At 37.5% G+C, this 19,716-nt stretch overlaps 1 protein-coding gene across 2 annotated transcripts in view; it reads right to left on the bottom strand.

The window, feature by feature from the left end:
- The window catches only part of ide (insulin-degrading enzyme), a 30,766-nt gene extending 13,520 nt beyond the window's left edge, over positions 1-17,246 (bottom strand). The window contains exons 1-13 of one of the 2 annotated variants that reach the window (XM_033979273.2): positions 17,071-17,246; positions 15,722-15,915; positions 14,904-15,111; positions 7,730-7,899; positions 6,233-6,355; positions 5,112-5,224; positions 4,863-5,025; positions 3,938-4,030; positions 3,765-3,856; positions 3,253-3,333; positions 2,076-2,179; positions 699-801; positions 151-273 (exon numbers count right to left, since the gene is read on the bottom strand). In XM_033979273.2, the coding sequence (XP_033835164.1) occupies positions 151-273; positions 699-801; positions 2,076-2,179; positions 3,253-3,333; positions 3,765-3,856; positions 3,938-4,030; positions 4,863-5,025; positions 5,112-5,224; positions 6,233-6,355; positions 7,730-7,899; positions 14,904-15,111; positions 15,722-15,915; positions 17,071-17,180 (1,677 nt within the window). In that variant the 5' untranslated portion in view covers positions 17,181-17,246. The remainder of the gene's footprint in view (positions 1-150; positions 274-698; positions 802-2,075; positions 2,180-3,252; positions 3,334-3,764; positions 3,857-3,937; positions 4,031-4,862; positions 5,026-5,111; positions 5,225-6,232; positions 6,356-7,729; positions 7,900-14,903; positions 15,112-15,721; positions 15,916-17,070) is intronic. The other variant, XM_033979275.2, reaches the window with a different exon arrangement.
- Positions 17,247-19,716: the final 2,470 nt, after the last annotated feature.

The following is a 19,716-nucleotide window of genomic DNA, read 5'->3' as shown; positions in this document are numbered from 1 at the left end:
TCTCGCGTACACTATGTCACTAAACAATGAAATATTTATGCTTTTTTTTTTTTTTTTTACCTGGTTAATGGGACTTCTGCTCCTGAAACTCTGGGAGAAAACCTCCAATAGCAGGTGGCATTGTTGCTGTGACACTGTAAACACACTTGCCTTGATTAGATTGGGGACGGAGGGTGCGTCCTTCTCCAGAGGGTAGATCTCAAAGTTTGTCGGGATGAACTCATTTCGCATGGGCAGTTTAAACTTTCCGTTCAGGTCTGCATTTGCCCATTTCTGAAACACAGACACAAAATGGAGTCAGATATGGCATTGACAATAATCAGTTCCTTGATTCACAGCATCACTTGAAATTAAGTTCTACACTTTGTACAATGTACATTAGTGCTATAGTAGAGTAAACTTACTCCTATACTTTTCAACTAGCTTCCCAAAACATACGTAAATGTATTAAAATAAATGTTTCTTTCCAGAGAGCTACAAAAAAAAAATAACAAATTTTAAAAATGCATACAAGAAGACGTAGTCAATGTTCTAAGTACAGAAACACCCTTATAGTCTAAAAAGACAGAATTTGACTCTATAGTTTCAGATCTCCTAAAACACATTTTCTCAACAAAAATGATTATCAATTTGAGCAATCTGTAAACTATCTTTGCTATTCATCTATTGTGACTATGGGTTTGGTGTTTTTCTCTCACCATGATGGTCTCATCTGAAATAGCTTCTTGTTTGTATTGCGTGCCATACCACTCTTCTGTTTTATCCGTCTGACCCTCGAACGACTTTGACACCACCGCCACTCTAGAAAACGAGAGGAAAAAAAAACAAAGACTAAGCTAGGGATATATTAATAATTATCACATACCAATCCATCAGTGTGATCTTTAAAAGAGAATATGAGAAATGTTTCTGCAACATTGCTCCTGAACGCTGATATCAACATCATAAACAATCAATGAAGTCCTTATATTTCAAATTGCTAGATGTGAAGAATATAATTATAATCAAAGATAATTTCAGTTGATTTTATATTTTTTTAAATGTGATTTTTGAATCCTAACCCAAACCCCAATCAATTAAACCATGTAACTAAAATAAATAACACATGGTTTTGTACGTATTTAGCAGCAGGCATGACATAGTGGCTGCAGCTAGACGTTACATAGTGCACCTTTAAAAATGACACTTCGAACACAAAAGATTTGCTAAAAAAATAAATAAATACTGTTAACAGCCATAATATTGAAAGAAAAGTTAAAACCTCATTTCACAGCTCGACAATCTTTCTGAATACAAAACCAGGCCTCCCTTTGAAGCTGGGAGAAAATAAAAACTACAAAAATTGTACCGCTCCAGAGACCAGCCCTGAAAACACCCGAAAATCAAAAGACGAGACGCACTTTGATCATAGCATAAAGCAACGCAATCTAATCCCACAGAGAAGACTGCTCCCGGCACTGCTTGTACAATCTACAATATCATTTATGCATTAGGGGTTTGGAAAAACGAAAAATTTTAATTCATTTTAGAGCTATCAATATTAACAATGTGCTAAAACATTTATGTGAAGAGTTTGAGGGATGGAGGTGTCATGTTTTCCCAAATGTTTCATTCTGTATCTCTTGTATTTGTATCCTAGGCAGAGGAAAATATTCATGGGTTAGAAGCTATGGAAACGGCCCTTCACTGTTATCTCTCTCTCTCCGTTTTTAAATAGGAAAGGTCTAAATGAAATCCTTCAAATCAGGAAGGAATTACACCAAAATTCTGAATAAATTGTTCTTTTAAGAGCAGGGTCATCAGGTCATCATTTTAAAGTAAATAATATTTATATACACTTAATTACATTATAACTAGTTTTAACAATCATTATACTGTTTCTCAAATATTATTTCAAGAGACCATTACACAATTGACCTGGGCTTAAATCGTAGCATTTTTAAAGCAGAAATTCAGCAAATTGATTAGGAAAAGTGAGTAGACGATACCATTAAAAAATAAATTAAAAACATGTAGACTGTTAGCAAAACACTGGATTGAGTACTGTCCTCTTGTATTGGGTTTGTATCACTGACCTGACGTGCTCTGGTCTGAGTTTGTCCAAAACCATCTCAATCAAGTCTGGTCTGAAATCCTCCAAAAGATACTCAGCAGCCAGGACTTCTTCAAGAGGGTAGTACTGAGGGAAAAGAAACACAAAGGTTACAAGAATTAGAGGACACATTAACACTGCCAGAATATAAAGTCCCAAACTTAAACAATACAGACTTTAAATCAAAACTACATCCTTTTACTGCCAAAGGATTTGCTGCAGACCACTCCTTTAAAAAGACCCAACGTAATCATTGACAATTAGAAATGGTTGAATCTCCATCTCTAAAATTCTATTAATTGCAAAGCCATTTACAGTGTAAAACATTGAAAAAAAAGTCTATACATTTCAAACTTTTTACACAAAGAAATAATGAATGCCTTTATTCATTCAACCTAAAGTAACAATTTTTTTAGAAGGTTCTAGGGCTGTAGTCAACTAAAGACCTGTCCTGCTGATCAATTAGTCAACTCGAAAAGGGGTGTGGCAAAAGCTCTCAAAATGATTACGCGTCGCTATGCATCTTGTTTGTTTTTTATTTGTATTTTTTCTGTATTTGAACAGGGCACCCATGAAAAGCAAGACTACCCCTGCACGGGAGTTCAACTATTCATGCAGAAATAGTACTAGAAAACAATGTATTTATATAAAGACAGATTAAACTTGTGAATCATGAGTTTAATCTGACTTTTTATATATAAATACCAAAAATTACCAAATCTTCATCTGACTCACCAACTTCTCCTTTCTGCTGTCATCTCATAAATATATATATATTAGAATCTAAATAAAATTATTAGCCCCAGAAGGCTCACATACACAACACACATACTGCAATTAAAGGCTAAATTAGCCAACTATGATTATAAGCAGGTTTCTTTGAGTCCAGCAATCAATTAACTTCACTAATTAAAAATTAACAATGTGTGATTCGTTGCCACATAATGAAAATGCTGATAAATATGCTTTATACTGTCCTTACAAAAGACTTTAATTTAGATTTTTTGTGTGGCTAAAAATACCTCCACTTATTTTAAACCCCAAACACAATAGACGACCTGAATAATGGTTTCAAAAGGGCAGCGGAGTGACGATGTTCAGACGTAAACCACTGCACTGTGCTGCCATGGAAACCACCTTTAAAAACAGGAAAAACTCACGTGTAACAGCCCGGCCACTTTAGACGTGTATCCCCGAGGACGCTCTTTGTCTTTGAACCTGAACGCAACTTTGTTCAGATCCTATAGAAAAAAAAAGTTAAAATTAGGGCTGCATAAAACATGGCAAAATGATTCTCTCAATGTTAAATGATGAAATATTGCAGGTATTGTAAGGAGTTTCCTGATAAAGCAACCTTACTTTTCAGGGGAGGGTCATGGTTAATCCTTTCCCTAGAATGTTCCACAGTATGGCATTACAAATTAATTTCCAAAAATATATATCTTGGAGAACCTTGTCTCCATGAAGTTTTTTTGTTTGAAAAATTACAAAAATAAATGTAAGAAATTTAAACACAAGATGTCAATCCTCAATATATGAAAAACTTTGCAAAGTATTGAAAGTACAAAAGCAGTGTAGAACATTTCTAACTATAAACTATATATTCTCTTGGCCCCATAATTGCAGAAATCTTGGAGAATGTCAAAACTAATTTACTTAATTCTGGTCTCACCTTACACTCCTCAAAAACCCACTCCTGTGGTCCCTCCGTCCTCAGCTTCTGAATGTACTGGAACATGTGGAAGATGATGTCCTCTACGTGCACTGCAAAGACACATCTTTATTAGAAAAAATAATGATAAAAATAATGTTAAGATTTTAATATTTCTGCCTTCATGGACTTACAAAGCCCCTCCTCAGTTAGGTCAACATTGATGATGAAAAACATGAAACCTCTGGCTCCTTCTTTCTGGCCCCCGACAAGTGTGTTCACCCAGCCTGGAGACACCACAGAACACAGTCAGTAATGTCAAATATTTTTACTCTTAATTGGTTTTATGTTGAACACCTCCTGGAACCAGATGATTTATAATTGACAAAAAGTAGGGATGGCATATCAGTTATAGACAATATCAGAGGATTTCCCCAGATAACGGTATCTGTCCAATATTTTTTGCTGATATTTTTAGATATTTTTTCTGCATTGCCCATTTGGTTTTTGATATATTTTCAAGTCTATGTTAATACACAAGCTATATACCAGCGATGTTACCATTTCAAAATCTCATGGTATATATTGCCTTTGTCCCAGTATTCCACTAATGACACAATATTTATGGTGATTTTGTCGGGGACAGTTTTGTAAAAACGCTACGTTTTCCTCTACAAATGCCCTGATGAGCATTAAGTGTTATTCCAAATGATTAAGATTTTAAAAACTGTAAATAACAGAATACTGGTTGCACTGTAAGTATGGTAACTCACTCTGCTTTTTAGTGTGCTGCTCCAACAAGAATGCAAAAAATACATAATAGGAACTTTGAATTAAATCCAGGCTCAAAACAGTTCTGTTTATCTGTACATATGACTGGAAGGTTTTTATTCTGCATTCTTCCTCTTTAATGTCTTTCTTATTTTGTAAAGCACTCTGAATTACTTTATATGTATAGCACAATTCATACATAAACTTGCCTTGGCTTTCAATTCCAGGTCTGATAAATATTACCATCATTTTCACAATCAGATCCTGAGATATACATCACACAAACAGCTCACTCTTTATACCTACATACAGTAGCTGTGTCAGCATTTTCACACTTTTGTCCCTCACCTTTAGACTTGAGCTCTGACAGTAAACTTCCCGGGCCCTCGTGTCCGATCAGGTGACCCAGGTAATGTCCTGGGTTGGACTTGTAATACTTCTGTAGGTCTGGGATCGGGAATGTCACATACAGGTTTCTGATGTCTTTGATTGGCACCACTTTGTAGAATTGCTGAAAATTTTAAATCAAAATTGATATTTAAGGAGGTTATTTCTGACCTACCAAAGGTTTATGAGAGTAAATAACTGGGTGCTGACCCTGAGGTGCTCCTCCTGAAACGGATGCTCAGGGAATTCGGGAACTGGGACATTCTTGTTCTCAACTTCTCCAAATAGATTCACCACCATCGCAGTTAACTCATCTAAAGACTCTGAGGAAAAATGGACAGGGAGATCACAATTTAAATGAATGTAATTAGCAAATCACAAACGCTACAATTTCTTAAGTACCATAATTATATCCACTAACTACAAACTATCCCGTATCATTCTGCATATTATCTGTCAACTCTGTAGTTTAGATCTGTACAAATGTGTTCTAATAATTCTATTCTTACATTTGTTTTTTTTGGATAAAAATGTGAACTTTGCCCGTGCAGAATCCTACTATGAACACAAAAATGACTGTCAAGAAAATCGCAATTTCAATTTGTGAATGGTAAAGTGGGGCTGAAAGACTTGGGGAAAAATATCAGAGCAAAAACATAACGTACTATTCTACTTAAAATTGTTGATTGTGGATTTTTTTAGATACAAAATTGTGCAATTCAGTTTGTAGACCCTGAACTACAGGTTTGTCAGGTTTTAGACAGAATATTTTGTTGTTACTTGTAATTGTAATCTTGCAATTGCAATTTTGTTTAAATTGAAATAAATCTCACAGGCCTATTATAATTATTATGATTATAATTATTATGAAATATACTGTACATTTCAGACTATAAGCTGCTACTTTTTTCTGACGCTTTGAACCCTGCGGCCTATACAATGGTGCAGCTAATTTATAGATTTTTACTGGCTAATGGCCACCGGAGGGCACTCTCTAGCAGTACACGCAAACGTGAGACAGATGTGGGGAAAGATTATCCACTGAAGAATACACTAGTTTTGTCATTTTGCCCATCACACACACACTCTCCTCGTGGAGAAATCACGCATAAGGCAATCGATCTGGCAACAAAGAAGGAAATAGAGCCAATGCACGAAAGCTTGAATCAATGAATTGGTGTGACGTTGGAGGTGGCAGCGTACAAGGGCGTCCTATATATGTACACTTTTTTTTCCAAAATTTTGCAAAATTCATGTGCGCTCAATAGTCTGAAATTTACAATAATTATTCCAATCTTTGTTGCACGAGTATGATCTGAACAGTAAGTTACCTCTTCCTAAAACGCAGAGCCCCATGAGGTTGGAGGAATAAAACATGGAGTGGAATTTCAGCAGCTCTTGTCTGATGTCGATGCCTTCTTTACATGGTCTGGTTTCAAGGGTCAGCTTGTTTCCTGAGAAGGCAACAATATGATAACTAATACAATTTTCATCAAAAAGGAAAAAAAAACAAAAAGTTTTTTTGCAAATGAACTCAAAGGCATTTGGGGCCCTCTACTGGCAAGAGAGGAGTGAAGCATTTTGTTTCAAGAGAGTGAACATTTTAAAAAAAAAGCAAACCTAGGACAACAAATGAAGGAATGAACTAAAGGTGGACTGTGTAACTTGTCCCCATGGAGTTAGGTATACCTTTATGTCATACTGTGGAACATTCCAGGAAAAGCAATAACTTAAGTTATAATAACTAAGCATTTCAATATTTTATATATACAACGGTATCCCTATCAAGTCTTTTCCTTTTATTAAAATCATGTGTGAAATTTTAAAGGATGCTTGATTTAAAAGCATGAGTCAGGAGGATGTTATAGTTTGAACATTTAACCCTGCCCACACAGGGTTTCTGCCGTAGTGATATCGTACCATGACACAGAAACAACTGTCTGGGAGAGTCGGGAAGTTGGTTTCCCATGATTCTTAGAAACAATGTCTGATAGGATGAGGAAAGGTGACCCTGTCAGTAGCTTCTTTGTTAGTTATCACCTGAGAAAATGCTATCTTAAATGGATAGTTCAGTGGAAGTTCAGACACCAGCACATTTGGGCAATATCTGAGTTCGGATTATGTGGGAGCATGACTGTCTAGGCCTGTCTGATCCTTTTCTATTAATAGCTCTAATAAAGACCCTATAAGTCAAGAGCGCGGTGGTTATTTTGGATTTTGATTTAGCAGCTTCTAATTCTGCCACGGTCAAATCTGTCTCACAATGATTCACCAGAGCAGAGAAGAGATAAAGGGTCCAGCTATTTTAAATAAGATATTAGCAAAGACATCTGTAACAATGTTTTCTGTTGATGACTGACAGCATCTTATTGTGTTAATAAAACCTGGTTTAAATTTAGTACTTTTTGCGACTACAGTGATTTCTAACATTTAGACAAAAATGATTTAAAATATCACCCCCTAAATCAGATTTAATATAATTAATTTAATAAATTTTCTCCATGAAGATATTATTACTTTTCATGGAATGCTCCACAGTATGGTCTTAACCTTCTCTATCTCCATGGAAACAAGCAGTGGCACTACCAGGTGTCAGGTTTGTGGAGAGGTGACACAGCAAGCATGCTTTTCAAGGTATTTTTGAGCAACATCAGTGATAGAATAAATGCAAAATAGAGCAATAACATCACATTGAAAACAAAGAGGTGTCAAAGCCCTAATCCCCACACACCAGAAAATTTACATCTTTAAATAAGCAACTTCATGGCATATAAAAGGACGACTTATCAGAGACCATGTTGAATGTTGCCATGGGAATGAGTCAGTACCTGTCCCAAACTTGCTGAAGGGATGGTTGGGGTTCCCTGTGGCCTTCTCCAGCTGAAAGAGCCTCCATGCATCGTTCATCAGGTTTTTCTCATGCTCTGAATCCACAGCATTCACCTCTCGATCCTTACAGCTCTCATCGAACAGAGGGCACAGGAAAAACTGGGCAAACCTAGGTGAAAATAGCAAACAACAAAGTTAAATCTGTCAACAGGACAAACAAACTTTTGTCCAGTTGACAGATTTAACTTTGTTGTTTGCTATGGATCAGACCTGGACGACTGAGGGTCTACACAGACATCTAGGTGAAAATACAAAGGTTTAATTATAAACTGTGGTTAAATCAAGAGTATAGCACAGACATTCATTTGTTTTTGAATAATTTGACTTTTGGCATCTACAGGTGTCGTAATGTCTTAAATTGAGCATTGAAAGTATTAAGAATAAAGTTGGACATTAAATTAATCTTGGAATTTAACCTTAAACCAGGATCAAACCAGGACTTGCCTTTCCCAAAATATATTAAGAAACATGCATTAATGAGTGAGCTTGCCTCTCCAGATCTGAGAATAAGAATGTAGTTGTTGATGTATTTTGAGCAATATACAAGTCTGGAAATCTAGAAATCCTTGTTTGTATATCCAACAACTTATAAAGAAAAAACAGATGAAGATATTCATTTTGACAGCATTGCTTGCCTCTGCTTGCACACTGTCAAAACTTGACATGCATGAATACATAAACCTGGTTGAATACACAGACATTTGAATCGGACAATGGTGAGTAATGAGCAAACAGGAGGAACCAGGGGAGGCAGGAGCAACTGGAGATTTGCATGGAAGAAAGCAAAGCACAGCAACTGCCATGCAAAAACATCAGTGAAAGGGAAATCTTGTATTTGATGTTTGGTTACAGATTAAGACATGAGCCAAGGTTGTCAGATTTTAGGTCCTATTTTATGTGTTAGTTGTGATTTTAAAACTTATTCTGGCATTTTAGCAAGGTCCCTTTCTGTTGCATACATTATTTTAAGTTTTACGTCTTGGACATGACTCATGGTTAATGAGCACAAAAAGGTCATTTACAAGACCTGTAGCCAATTTTTTCCCCCATGTATTTGAGTAAAATTAGTCCTGCCCCAGGACAGATATATTGTATAAGCAGCTCTTGAGCTCAATAAGTCCACTGTGTGCTGTCTGCATCCAATTATAAAGCTTTTTTACAAACTTTATAATTAGCTTTTTATTAGTTGTTAGCTTTACTGTGATGGCAAAACTCTTCACTGGTCTCAGAGATGTGAAATCACTTATAAACTTATCTTGGTGAATAATTAGGGTGCTCTGATGATAATGATGTAATGTTAAACTATTTATTTTTAAACTATATGAAAAGGGAGGTTTTAATCATAATCCATTCATAGCTTTCTGCAACATGCTTCTAAAGTCCAGTCATCACCTTGTCTAAACATTTGTTAAAGCAGCTGGGAGAGGCACAGAATGTACTCAACTAAAAGACCAAAAATAGGCAAGGCAATTGTATGTGTATAGCACAATTCATACAAAGTGCTTTACGTAAAGACATTAAAATCACAATACAAAGAAATCAAAACATAAATAATCATCATAAAATTAACATTAAAAAGAGAAGAGTGCAGAATGAGCAGAACAGTTCTGAGCCTGTATTGAAACATTGTCAAAGTAGAGGAATGTCTCACATCTTCAGGAAAAGTGTTACAGATTTTAGCTACATAACACTGAAACGCTGATTCCCCATGTTTAGTGCTGACTGTAGCTGCCTTAGACTGGTAACGATTTCTAGGACTGTTTTGTCAGTTACAGGTACAAAGTGCAAACTCATTGCACTTAGATGTGCAAATTACTTCTAACGGCAATGGAGCTGGAGGATTTGTTAATCTGTTTACTATTGCAAATAGGACATGAGAGTTGTTACTGCAATTTCCAATAATGTCTGAAAAAATACTCCTCCCTTGTACAGGTACAAACACAGTTTATATAGAACATCTTTTCTCTGTAAATCTCATAATGGACCTGGAGCTTTGATTTGCTCCATTCCCGCTCGGCCCTCCAGCACTCCCCTTTTCTGTGCCCTGACCAAGTCATCATTCCTCCATGGCACTTTCTGCTTTAATTATTTTAACCTTCATCGGGGCAATGGTGTCCAGAACATTTAAAAAAAACTCAGTCACAGAGTTCAACAAATTATCAACATAAGAACATGGGGCATTTTCAAAGCGTCATTTCCATGAACAGTGCACCTGTGTTATCATTTATGTGTCTCCTTGGAACAACTGCAGGACCAGCTGCTGGTTTGGGAATAACAGACGGGTCAACGAAAACACAGAAATGATCAGACAGAGCCACATCAACCACAGTGACAAATTAAATATTTACTCCTTTTGTAATGAGCAGGTCCAGAATGTTGTGGGTTGACTTGCTAAAATGCTGAGTCAAACAAAAGGTTTCAAGAAAGCATGAAGCGCTTAAGCGTTTCTCTCACACGTTATCCACATGTACATTAAATTCACCTGTAATGACTAAACCATCAAAGTCTATGACTGAAAGCATCACAGTAAAATCATCAATAAAACTTTGACAGTGCTGGGGAAATTTGTATATACACCGGTAATTATGTAGACTACAGACCTGTCAGTAACTAAATCATCTCCAATAACTGCACACACATCTCCATCTGCAAATGATTCCACTAGATGTTTTGGTAAAAAAAAAAGATTAAAATAAGAAATGAAATTATTCATTAAAAATTATTTGTTCCTTAAAGATATGACATTGAGCACAGCAAGTTTTAGATTAGTTTCAATATGTTATATTCGTACAGAGAATGTACACTAAGTTGAAGTAGTGGTGCTGCCGAATCGTTTTCTGGGGGAGGTGGAGGTTGTGATGCTGCTGCTGAATCTTTCAATGGGGAAGGTGGGGGTGCTGCTGGTGATGACGTCTTTTCTGGGGGCGGCAGTTGTGGTAGTTATGGTGCTGCTGGTGGTGTGAACACATTGGCTTGGTCTCTGGCTGGGACAGCAGGAATGCTTCCCTCATTCCGCTTTTCTTTTACTGGCTGCATAGAACCCTGTCCAGGTCAGTGCCACAGAGTGTGGAGGAGGTACTCAGTCAACACATTCATTCCACCTCTGCTCAGGTTTGGGCAATTTCTCTTAAACAGGTTTTCTCACTTCCAGAACATAAAAGTTTTCATTGTAGTGCAATCCTCTGGGCACACGTGTTGAACAGTGATGTGTTCCGCTGAAACAGTTTGGGACATTTGTTCATCTTTCTTTCTTTCATCTGTGTTAGGAAGAAGTCCATTGATGAATGTCTTAACCTCTACTTTATGAAGCTTTTCACACCACTGATCGCACCGACTCCTAACAGTAGAGCATCTCTGACTTGATGTTTGCTTGTCTGCCTGCGCTCTTTTGGCAACATCATTGGTTTTGTTTTTTTCATTTTCTGTTTGTATGTTGATATCAGTCCGTGACCATAGTAAAAATCCAATTGTAAGCTGCATTTTGGGTGATGTAATGATTAAAGCATTGTCTTTTATTACTTGCTGCATTGCCAAGCATTTTGTTCTTTACAAAGTTGTGGAAAAGACAAAGTATCACTCAAGTTGAAAGTAGTAGTTTTTTCATCATCTTCTCTGGACTGCTTACTGCTGGACGTCACTAGTAGTCTCTGGTGAAGTCCTTTTTCAGATTCTAAGGCAAATATCCGTGCTTGTAGCTCATTAATTCCTTGTTTATAGTTCCGACAGCGTTCACAGAAAGCATTCCTTTGATTTCTTCCCCCGAACATACATACATTTTCAATTTTTTTGGAGCATTACAACTCAATTGCACTATACTAGGTTCATTCAATTGAATAGTGTGACTATGACTATTGCTGCATAATCATTTATGAGGAAGTGGCAGAGGCAGACTCATGTTAGACCTAGGCAAAAAATCTATTGCACCAAAACTGACTTTGAAGTTCAAATCAATTTGTTTAGAAAAAAAAAAAAAAAAAATTTAAATTTTCCCAACTGGCTTGCAATGGAAATTGCACTGACACTTGACTGCTGCTCACTGCAGTCGCAGGGACCAAAGATTAACTCAGGGCGATGCAGTGGTGACCGGGGTGGTGGTCCCTCTGTATAAGAAGGGGGACCGGAGGGTGTGTTCCAATTACAGGGGAATCACACTACTCAGCCTTCCCGGTAAGGTCTACTCCAGGGTACTGGAGAGGAGAATCCGACCGATAGTCGAACCTCGGATTCAGGAGGAGCAGTGTGGTTTTCGTCCCGGTCGTGGAACACTGGACCAGCTTTATACTCTCCATCGGGTCCTCGAGGGCTCATGGGAGTATGCCCAACCAGTCCACATGTGTTTTGTGGATCTGGAGAAGGCATTCGACCGTGTCCCTCGTGGTGTCCTTTGGGGGGTGCTCTGGGAGTATGGGGTCCGGGGCCCTTTGCTAAGGGCTGTCCGGTCCCTGTATGACCGGAGCAGGAGCTGTGTTCGCATTGCCGGCAGTAAGTCAGACCTGTTCCCGGTGCATGTTGGACTCCACCAGGGCTGTCCTTTGTCACCAGTTCTGTTCATTATATTTATGGACAGAATTTCTAGGCGCAGCCAGGGGCCGGAAGGGGTCTGGTTTGGGAACCACATGATGTTGTCCTGATGGCTTCATCGAGCCCGGACCTGCAGCAGGCACTGGGGCGGTTTGCAGCCGAGTGTGAAGTGGCTGGGATGAGAATCAGCTCCTCCAAATCCGAGGCCATGGTTCTCGACCGGAAAAAGGTGGTTTGCCTCACTCAAGTATCTTGGGGCCTTGTTCATGACTGAGGGAAGGATGGAGCGTGAGATTGACAGGCGGATCGGTGCAGCGTCTGCAGTGATGCGGTCGCTGTATTGGTCCGTTGTGGTGAAGAAGGAGCTGAGCCCAAAGGCGAAGCTCTCGATTTACCGGTCAATCTACGTTCCTACCCTCACCTATGGTCATGAGCTCTGGGTAATGACCGAAAGGACAAGATTGCGGATACAAGCGGCTGTAATGGGTTTCCTCCGCAGAGTGGCCGGGCGCACCCTTAGGGATAGGGTGAGGAGCTCGGTCACACGGGAGGAGCTCGGAGTAGAGCCGCTGCTCCTACATGTTGAGAGGAGCCAGTTGAGGTGGCTCGGGCATCTGCTCAGGATGCCTCCTGGACGCCTCCCTAGGGAGGTGTTCTGGGCATGTCCCACCGGGAGGGGGCCCCGGGGAAGACCCAGGACATGCTGGAGGGACTATGTCTCTCGGCTCGCCTGGGAACGCCTTGGGATCCCACCGGAGGAGCTGGAGGATGTGTCTGGGGTGAGGGAAGTTTGGGAGTCCCTGCTTAGACTGCTGCCCCCGCGACCCGGCTCTGGATAAGCGGAAGAAAATGGATGGATAGATGCTGCTCACTGCAGTCGTAGGGACCAAAGATTAACTCAGGGCGATGCAGTGCTGACGGCTTTGAAATTAAATGTTGCGGCCGCATGTTTTATTCTATAGTTTGTTTTATCTGTTTCAAAAAAGATTTCCCCAATGGCTAATAGGTTATCATCTGAATACAATCGTTTTAGTTTTGACAATTTTCTGTAGTTTGCAGAACATTTTAGTGGAGGGGGAAACAAAATACAAATTTTTGGGGACAAAAAAAAAAAAAATCTACAATTTTAATTTTAGGCATAATCGCCTCGCCCTAACTTAAGAGCCTATAGGATAAATTTACCATATAAAAACTGTCATCATCTAAGCTTCTAATATTAGTCAAACATATAGAGCAATGCACCTGAAAAGGCCTGTGCCTGATTTTTTCCCCATGTATCTGGGCAAAATTTGTCTTGACCCAGTACAGATATTCTGACCTCAAGAGCTGTTTATACAATATACGTCCACTGTGTACTGTCTGCATCTAATTATAGAGAGTTTAACTTTCCAATAATCAGGAAGTGTGCGGTTAGAATTTCAGTGATAGCAAAACTCCGCTCCATTTTCTGTGAAATGGTCCGTCACCAGCTTTTCCCAGACACGTTATTACTTACTTAAAAATGTTGCACAGTATGCCATTAAACATATCCATATATTTTTTTTCCAATTACAGGTGTTTATATAGCCAAAAACTGTTGAAAAACAACAGAAAGATAAAGAAAATAAATGCCATATTCTGAAGCATTCTAGGACACACAATAGATATTTTCATGGAGACAAACATGTGCGAGCCCTCCACCAGAAAAGTTGCATGGTGCCCCTTTAATATTTAATTACAATTCTTCAGCCTTCAAAGCTGCAGCCTCTCCAGATGGTCTTGCTAATTCACTGCTAAACAATTAGCCAGTGACAAAGAAACAGGTGCTCCATAGACTTCCATTCATTTATAAGTAGTGTCTGAATTTAGCCATAGGATCAAATTACCTAACTGTGTGTCATGTGAGCAGACCCTAAAGACAGACCTGGTCTAGTCTCAGCTTTAGTCCTGGGTTTTAGCTGGGAATCGTATGAGGATGTTACAACTGAGCCTGTGACAGGTGGAGGTACTGTAACCAAAAGAAAGGCAGTTATTCCTCACTTACCTTATGCATTCTGAACATACTAATTATTCACCACGTTGAGTTTATAAGAAGTTTTCCACAAGTTTTAACAAGAAACCAGAGCAGAGTTCTGCCATCATGGTAATGCCAACATCTAGTGTAACAACAGTGCACTGATTTTCATAAAATAAAATGTTTTGTAATCAGACCTAGACAGCAGACCACCAATGTATTTTTACCTCAAAAGCTGCCTATACAATATATTTGTCCTAGGAACATGAAACATTTTGCTTGCATAGAAAAATCAGGTACAGAGCCTTAAACTGTTGTGGTGTTAACAGTTAGACACTATGTTTCAAATTTGTGCGAACCAATTGCAAAAATGTAAAAACTCTGATATTCAGTCGCAGCCGGATATAAAATTAAAAAATTGGTCAAATAATTTTATAATTCTATAGACCCAAAAATGTCTCCAGTTAACAAGATAATGTTCAAATTTAGAATATTTTCCAAATTTGAACAACAGAAAATCTATAAATTGAATCAATTTAAGTGAGGATGAGTAACTACAGCACAGGATACAGGTACAACACAACACAAGAAGGCCTTACCGGTCTAGTGCTCCTTGCAAGTGCTCGTGGGATACGTCAAAGTAGTAGTTTGTGTGTTCTCCGCTGGTGAAGGCATTTGAGCTTCCTGCGTGTTCACTCAGAAACTGACTGTACTCATTCTCCTTCGGATATTTCTGAGTCCCCAAAAACAACATGTGTTCACAAAAGTGCGCTAGGCCTGAGATGTTTGAAGGGTCCGATAAGGAACCTGCGGAAGAACAAAAATACATGTCTATATACATATCTATATCTTACAGCACAACAATGACCATAGAGATTCATTTGAATAAGATGCATGGCTTGTTGCTCATCAAAACTCAGAATAATACAAAATACAGAAAAACAGCATACATTTCTGCATGAAAGATGGAAGAAGTTTAAAATCTGCTCTGAATGATTCTGGGACATTTGAAAGTTGTCATCAGCATTTCATTGAACAAAGGGTTGTGATTATCCTGGCAGAACCCAGATTCATTTGCGTAGCACTCTTGATGTTTGTTTTGGTTAGTTTGGGCCATTGGCTTCCACCCAAACCACAATGCTGCCCTGTGATTGGACCAATCTTCATACCACAGGTGGGTTTGGGTTCAAACACACATTTTGGAGCTGAACAAGATGAGTTCTGGAGAGTTTGTGAACTCACAATTATCTCAGGAAATAACCTTGCACTACAAGAGGAGGCTGTGATTGGTTTAACATCAAACTTCTGGGCACAAAATTGTGGGAGTTGGGCAGCTGGCTCACTAAGCAACCCTTTACAGTAAAAAAAAAAGTAAATATTTGCCATCACAGGTTGACAGTGGGGTAGTAGATAGTACCTATGTGAACATCTAAAGCTGCGGAGGACTTGTCTGTGGTGGGGTCACTAATGAGCATAGCCTTTAGTCCATTGGTGAACTCCAGCGCTCGGTACTCTCGCTTGTCTTCAGGAGAGCGGATGATATCAGTCACCACCCTCTTCACGGCTGGGTCAGTCATTCTGAGGGGCAGGGCCGACACAAACCTGCACAAACTGAAGTCACACAATGTTGTATGAGATATGCAAATGACCATATTGATTAATGTTATGTTATTGTTAAAAAGGAATGCAACACAATACCTGATAAATCCTGATAAAAGAAAAATATTATCTAAAAATTCTAGCTCTTGCTTGAAAGCATCCTTTTCCTGACTGCATGACAAATGTATGATTCTTAGGATTAATCGACTACACATGACTGGTCAGCTAAAAAAAAATAAAAAATCATAGTCGTATTTTGATAATGGCAATTGTTATCTGGACAGTGAAAATAAGAATAAACATTTTCTGATTTTCATAAAAATCACACTTTATTCATAAATGTTCTTATTTCAGTCTTTATTTGGTTGATAATGTACTTTAAAGGTCTTGATGTACCGTACAACAGAATGAATAATTTGACTACTTAAATGTATTGCTGACTATTAAAATTATAGAAAATAATTTAGGTAAGTTAGGTACACCCTTTTCTTTACCGTTATATCTTTCTTTTTTTTAACATGAGATTCAGAAAGTCCACTTAAACATCGCAAAGAGATATTATTCTGGATGATCAAGTCTAGTAAGTAAGCAGAAAGTAGTAAGACTGGAAGTACCAGTCTAAAGAAAACAAAAAGGAAAAACGTGTCATCCACATTACAATCTAGTATCTATTTCACTTGTCGTACACTCACCACAGCAAATCAATATTTCAGCCCAAGGAAATTGAGAACAGTGCCATGTGCATTTGTGAATATGGTTTGAATTACGTGTGAATCGTTACAACTAAAGAACATAAACAACTCAGTTTGACTTTGAGGAGCTAAACTGACACTGTATTGTATTGTAACTTTCCTCTGAGTTTTTTATATTCAGTAAGTGTCAGTGTAGCTCTTAGCATTAGCATTGGGTTAATTTCCTACGCAAACATAAATTCAGCATGCTTAAGTAGAACATATTTCAAACATTTCTGAATATAATAATAAATATGAGGTCATTTCGAGTCTACGTGTGGTATTTTCATGGTTAAATGCGTTTGGCCTCAGAGCTATGTGACTTTCTGTACTGGGGTCTCGGGTCAACACCGGCTTTAGCTGTAGTTAGCATGTTAGCTCGACATTCAGAGCTTAAAGACTTAGAAAATAAATAAGTGTGTCTTTTGCTGCTTACCTGAGGGTTCGTCCGAGGAAAAGGAAATCGCTTACGGAGTGGTGATATCTGAACACATGCAAGGACGTCAACAGGATCAACTGGGCTGTGCGATTAATGCACTTAAACATACTTTGCACCGTGGAAAACAAACCAGGGTTTTTACGACGCCATCTTGGATCGGACCTCTGTAAAATCCGGGCATTTCGGTCAGGGTAGGTGTGGTTTTTTACTATGCAAAATACCTCTTTTTTATTTTTTTTTACCACTTGTTGCTACTGTCCTGTACTATATATATATATATATATATATATATATATATATATATATATATATATATATATATATATATATATATATATATATATATATATATATATATATATATATATATATATATATATATATACGCAGGAGATGTTAAGCTTTCTTTAAGAGATAATAACCATAAACTACGCCCCTGTTCCTCGTCCCTGTCCCACATATAGAATGAGTATTTATTTGATTGACGTATGAGTTTACATTAAAAAACGAGATAACATGCAGATTTGTAACAAAAAAAGGCCTCAATTTTGGTTGTCCTCTTTTCTTTCTCGGTTGTAATATGATATGATCTATTGCTATTCCAACTGATCTATTGCTATTCTAACTTTAGGTGTGTTTCAAGGGATACACATTGAAAATCACAGTTTTATAGCAGTTTTATCAATGTCCCGTACAGTCTATGGTCCCACCATTTTGTCCCACTTTTGTATTTAAGGTGACTCCTAGTTTCCAATAACCTAAACATGCTTATGTCTTCTCTTGGCTTCAACTGAATACCAAATAAACTAAACTTGGCATTATTTATTTCTCATAGTAATTTTACATATTTAAGCAACAAAGAGGAAATATGTCAGTCATATTTAAGTGACGTAAAACTTTAAGCCCCGCCCCTGGTTGAAATGCCTAGAATTTAAACAGTTCTTATTTTAACAAGGCAGAGCTAATGGATCACAGAGCGGCAATGACTCCTATGTACTTTTTCTCAAAAAAAACTATTGAACCAAATCATTTGCAAATTTAAATGACCAAAGTAAACACGCAATTTTACATTTTCTATAAATAATAAAACTCATTCTTTGCACTTTTATATTGGTGTAGTTAAATAATGTCATGTCACTGGCTTAAAACTCGATTAATCGGCCTGTGCGTGGATTTTCATTTGTAGTAGTGATCAGATTTGCAGATATTATGGAGTTCAACAGTAAACATGTGTTGTAAGCAGTGGTGGAAGAAGTACTCAATTCTGTTACTTAAGTAAAAGTACAATAAATTAAGTAAAATGTCCTACTCTTCTAAATTAAAACAAATAGTTGAGAAGAAAGTACAGATATCCACTTACTTGGTTACGTTCCAACACTGGTTGTAAGTATGTTAAATTTTATTTATTTTTTTCTATTAAATACATTAACTAGGCAAAGTGTATGGGTGAAACTGCTAATTTTGTTGACCCCTGTGTTATGCATGCAAACAAATTATAATTTTCCTATCTGTGTAATTCCCCGTAATATACACTCTTAATGTCCTAAAAACACGATATTCCTCATTGACAAAATGAACAAATCTACTCAGAATGCGTAGCAGCCACTAGATGGAGTCAGAGCCCAACTGTATTGACTTCCCCTCTTTATCTGAAAAATATGCCTACAGGACTAAATGTTAACTATTGATTATTTTGGACAGTTAAAATCCTTAGAATTGAATGATTGGAATTTTTTCCATGCCTATATTAGTGTCACTTACAAATATGGAGCTTGTTTATTGACTTTTTGATTTTTCTCCTTTGACACAAAAACACAAACATTAAACCAAACAGCACAAAAACATTTCATATATGTGACTAACTGAAAAGATAATGGCCTGATTACTTATCAAGTTTGTTTTACACTTTATTGTTCTCATTGGGAAGTTAATCCTCTGCATTTGACCCATTCTTCAATGACGCTGGGGCAACCTGTCAGGAGCAGTGGGCGTTGCAGTCCCCAAAGGCAGGCCAGTCACATTAATTACTATACTGTATTAACTTATTGGTCAATATATGCTAGACGAACAATATTCTTTCTGGCTCAATATTTACTGCATGTAACTTTTCTTTGTACAAGTAGGGAATTTTTTGTGAATTGATGTAGTATTAGGCCTATATGGAGTCATTTAAGTTGTAGATGGTCCAACAATTAGCTTTAATGTGCTATTTATATATTTGCTTGTTTGGTATGATTCACTGAGCAAAGGGACTGTGATTATCCTGCTTTAAGGTCATTGTGAAAGTAGTATAAACTCATTTCAATATTATCATTTATTGTGATATTTTCAGAACCAATGTAGAGGACTTTAAAATGTGTTGTTGCGTGCAAACTCTGCACAGAAAGGCTAACCACTCTGTTAATGTGATGCAGTTTGGCTACTGCAACTCTTGCACACTTAATTCTGAGTCAATAATTAATTTGGCCTCTACTACAGGTAATAAATAGACCTAAAAATAAAAGATTAATAACATTTAATAATACAAAGTCTCAGTTGATACACATAATATACATACTATATTTTTATTTATTTTTTGTATTGTAGATTTAGACAGCAAGTACCATATTTGGCCTCAGCTTGTACAATTACATATACTTTACA

The sequence above is a fragment of the Periophthalmus magnuspinnatus genome, chromosome 15 (genome assembly GCF_009829125.3).
Source record: "Periophthalmus magnuspinnatus isolate fPerMag1 chromosome 15, fPerMag1.2.pri, whole genome shotgun sequence".
Taxonomy (NCBI): domain Eukaryota; kingdom Metazoa; phylum Chordata; class Actinopteri; order Gobiiformes; family Gobiidae; genus Periophthalmus; species Periophthalmus magnuspinnatus.
Note: the sequence above shows the minus strand (reverse complement) of the source record. Positions and strands in the feature narration are given on the sequence as shown.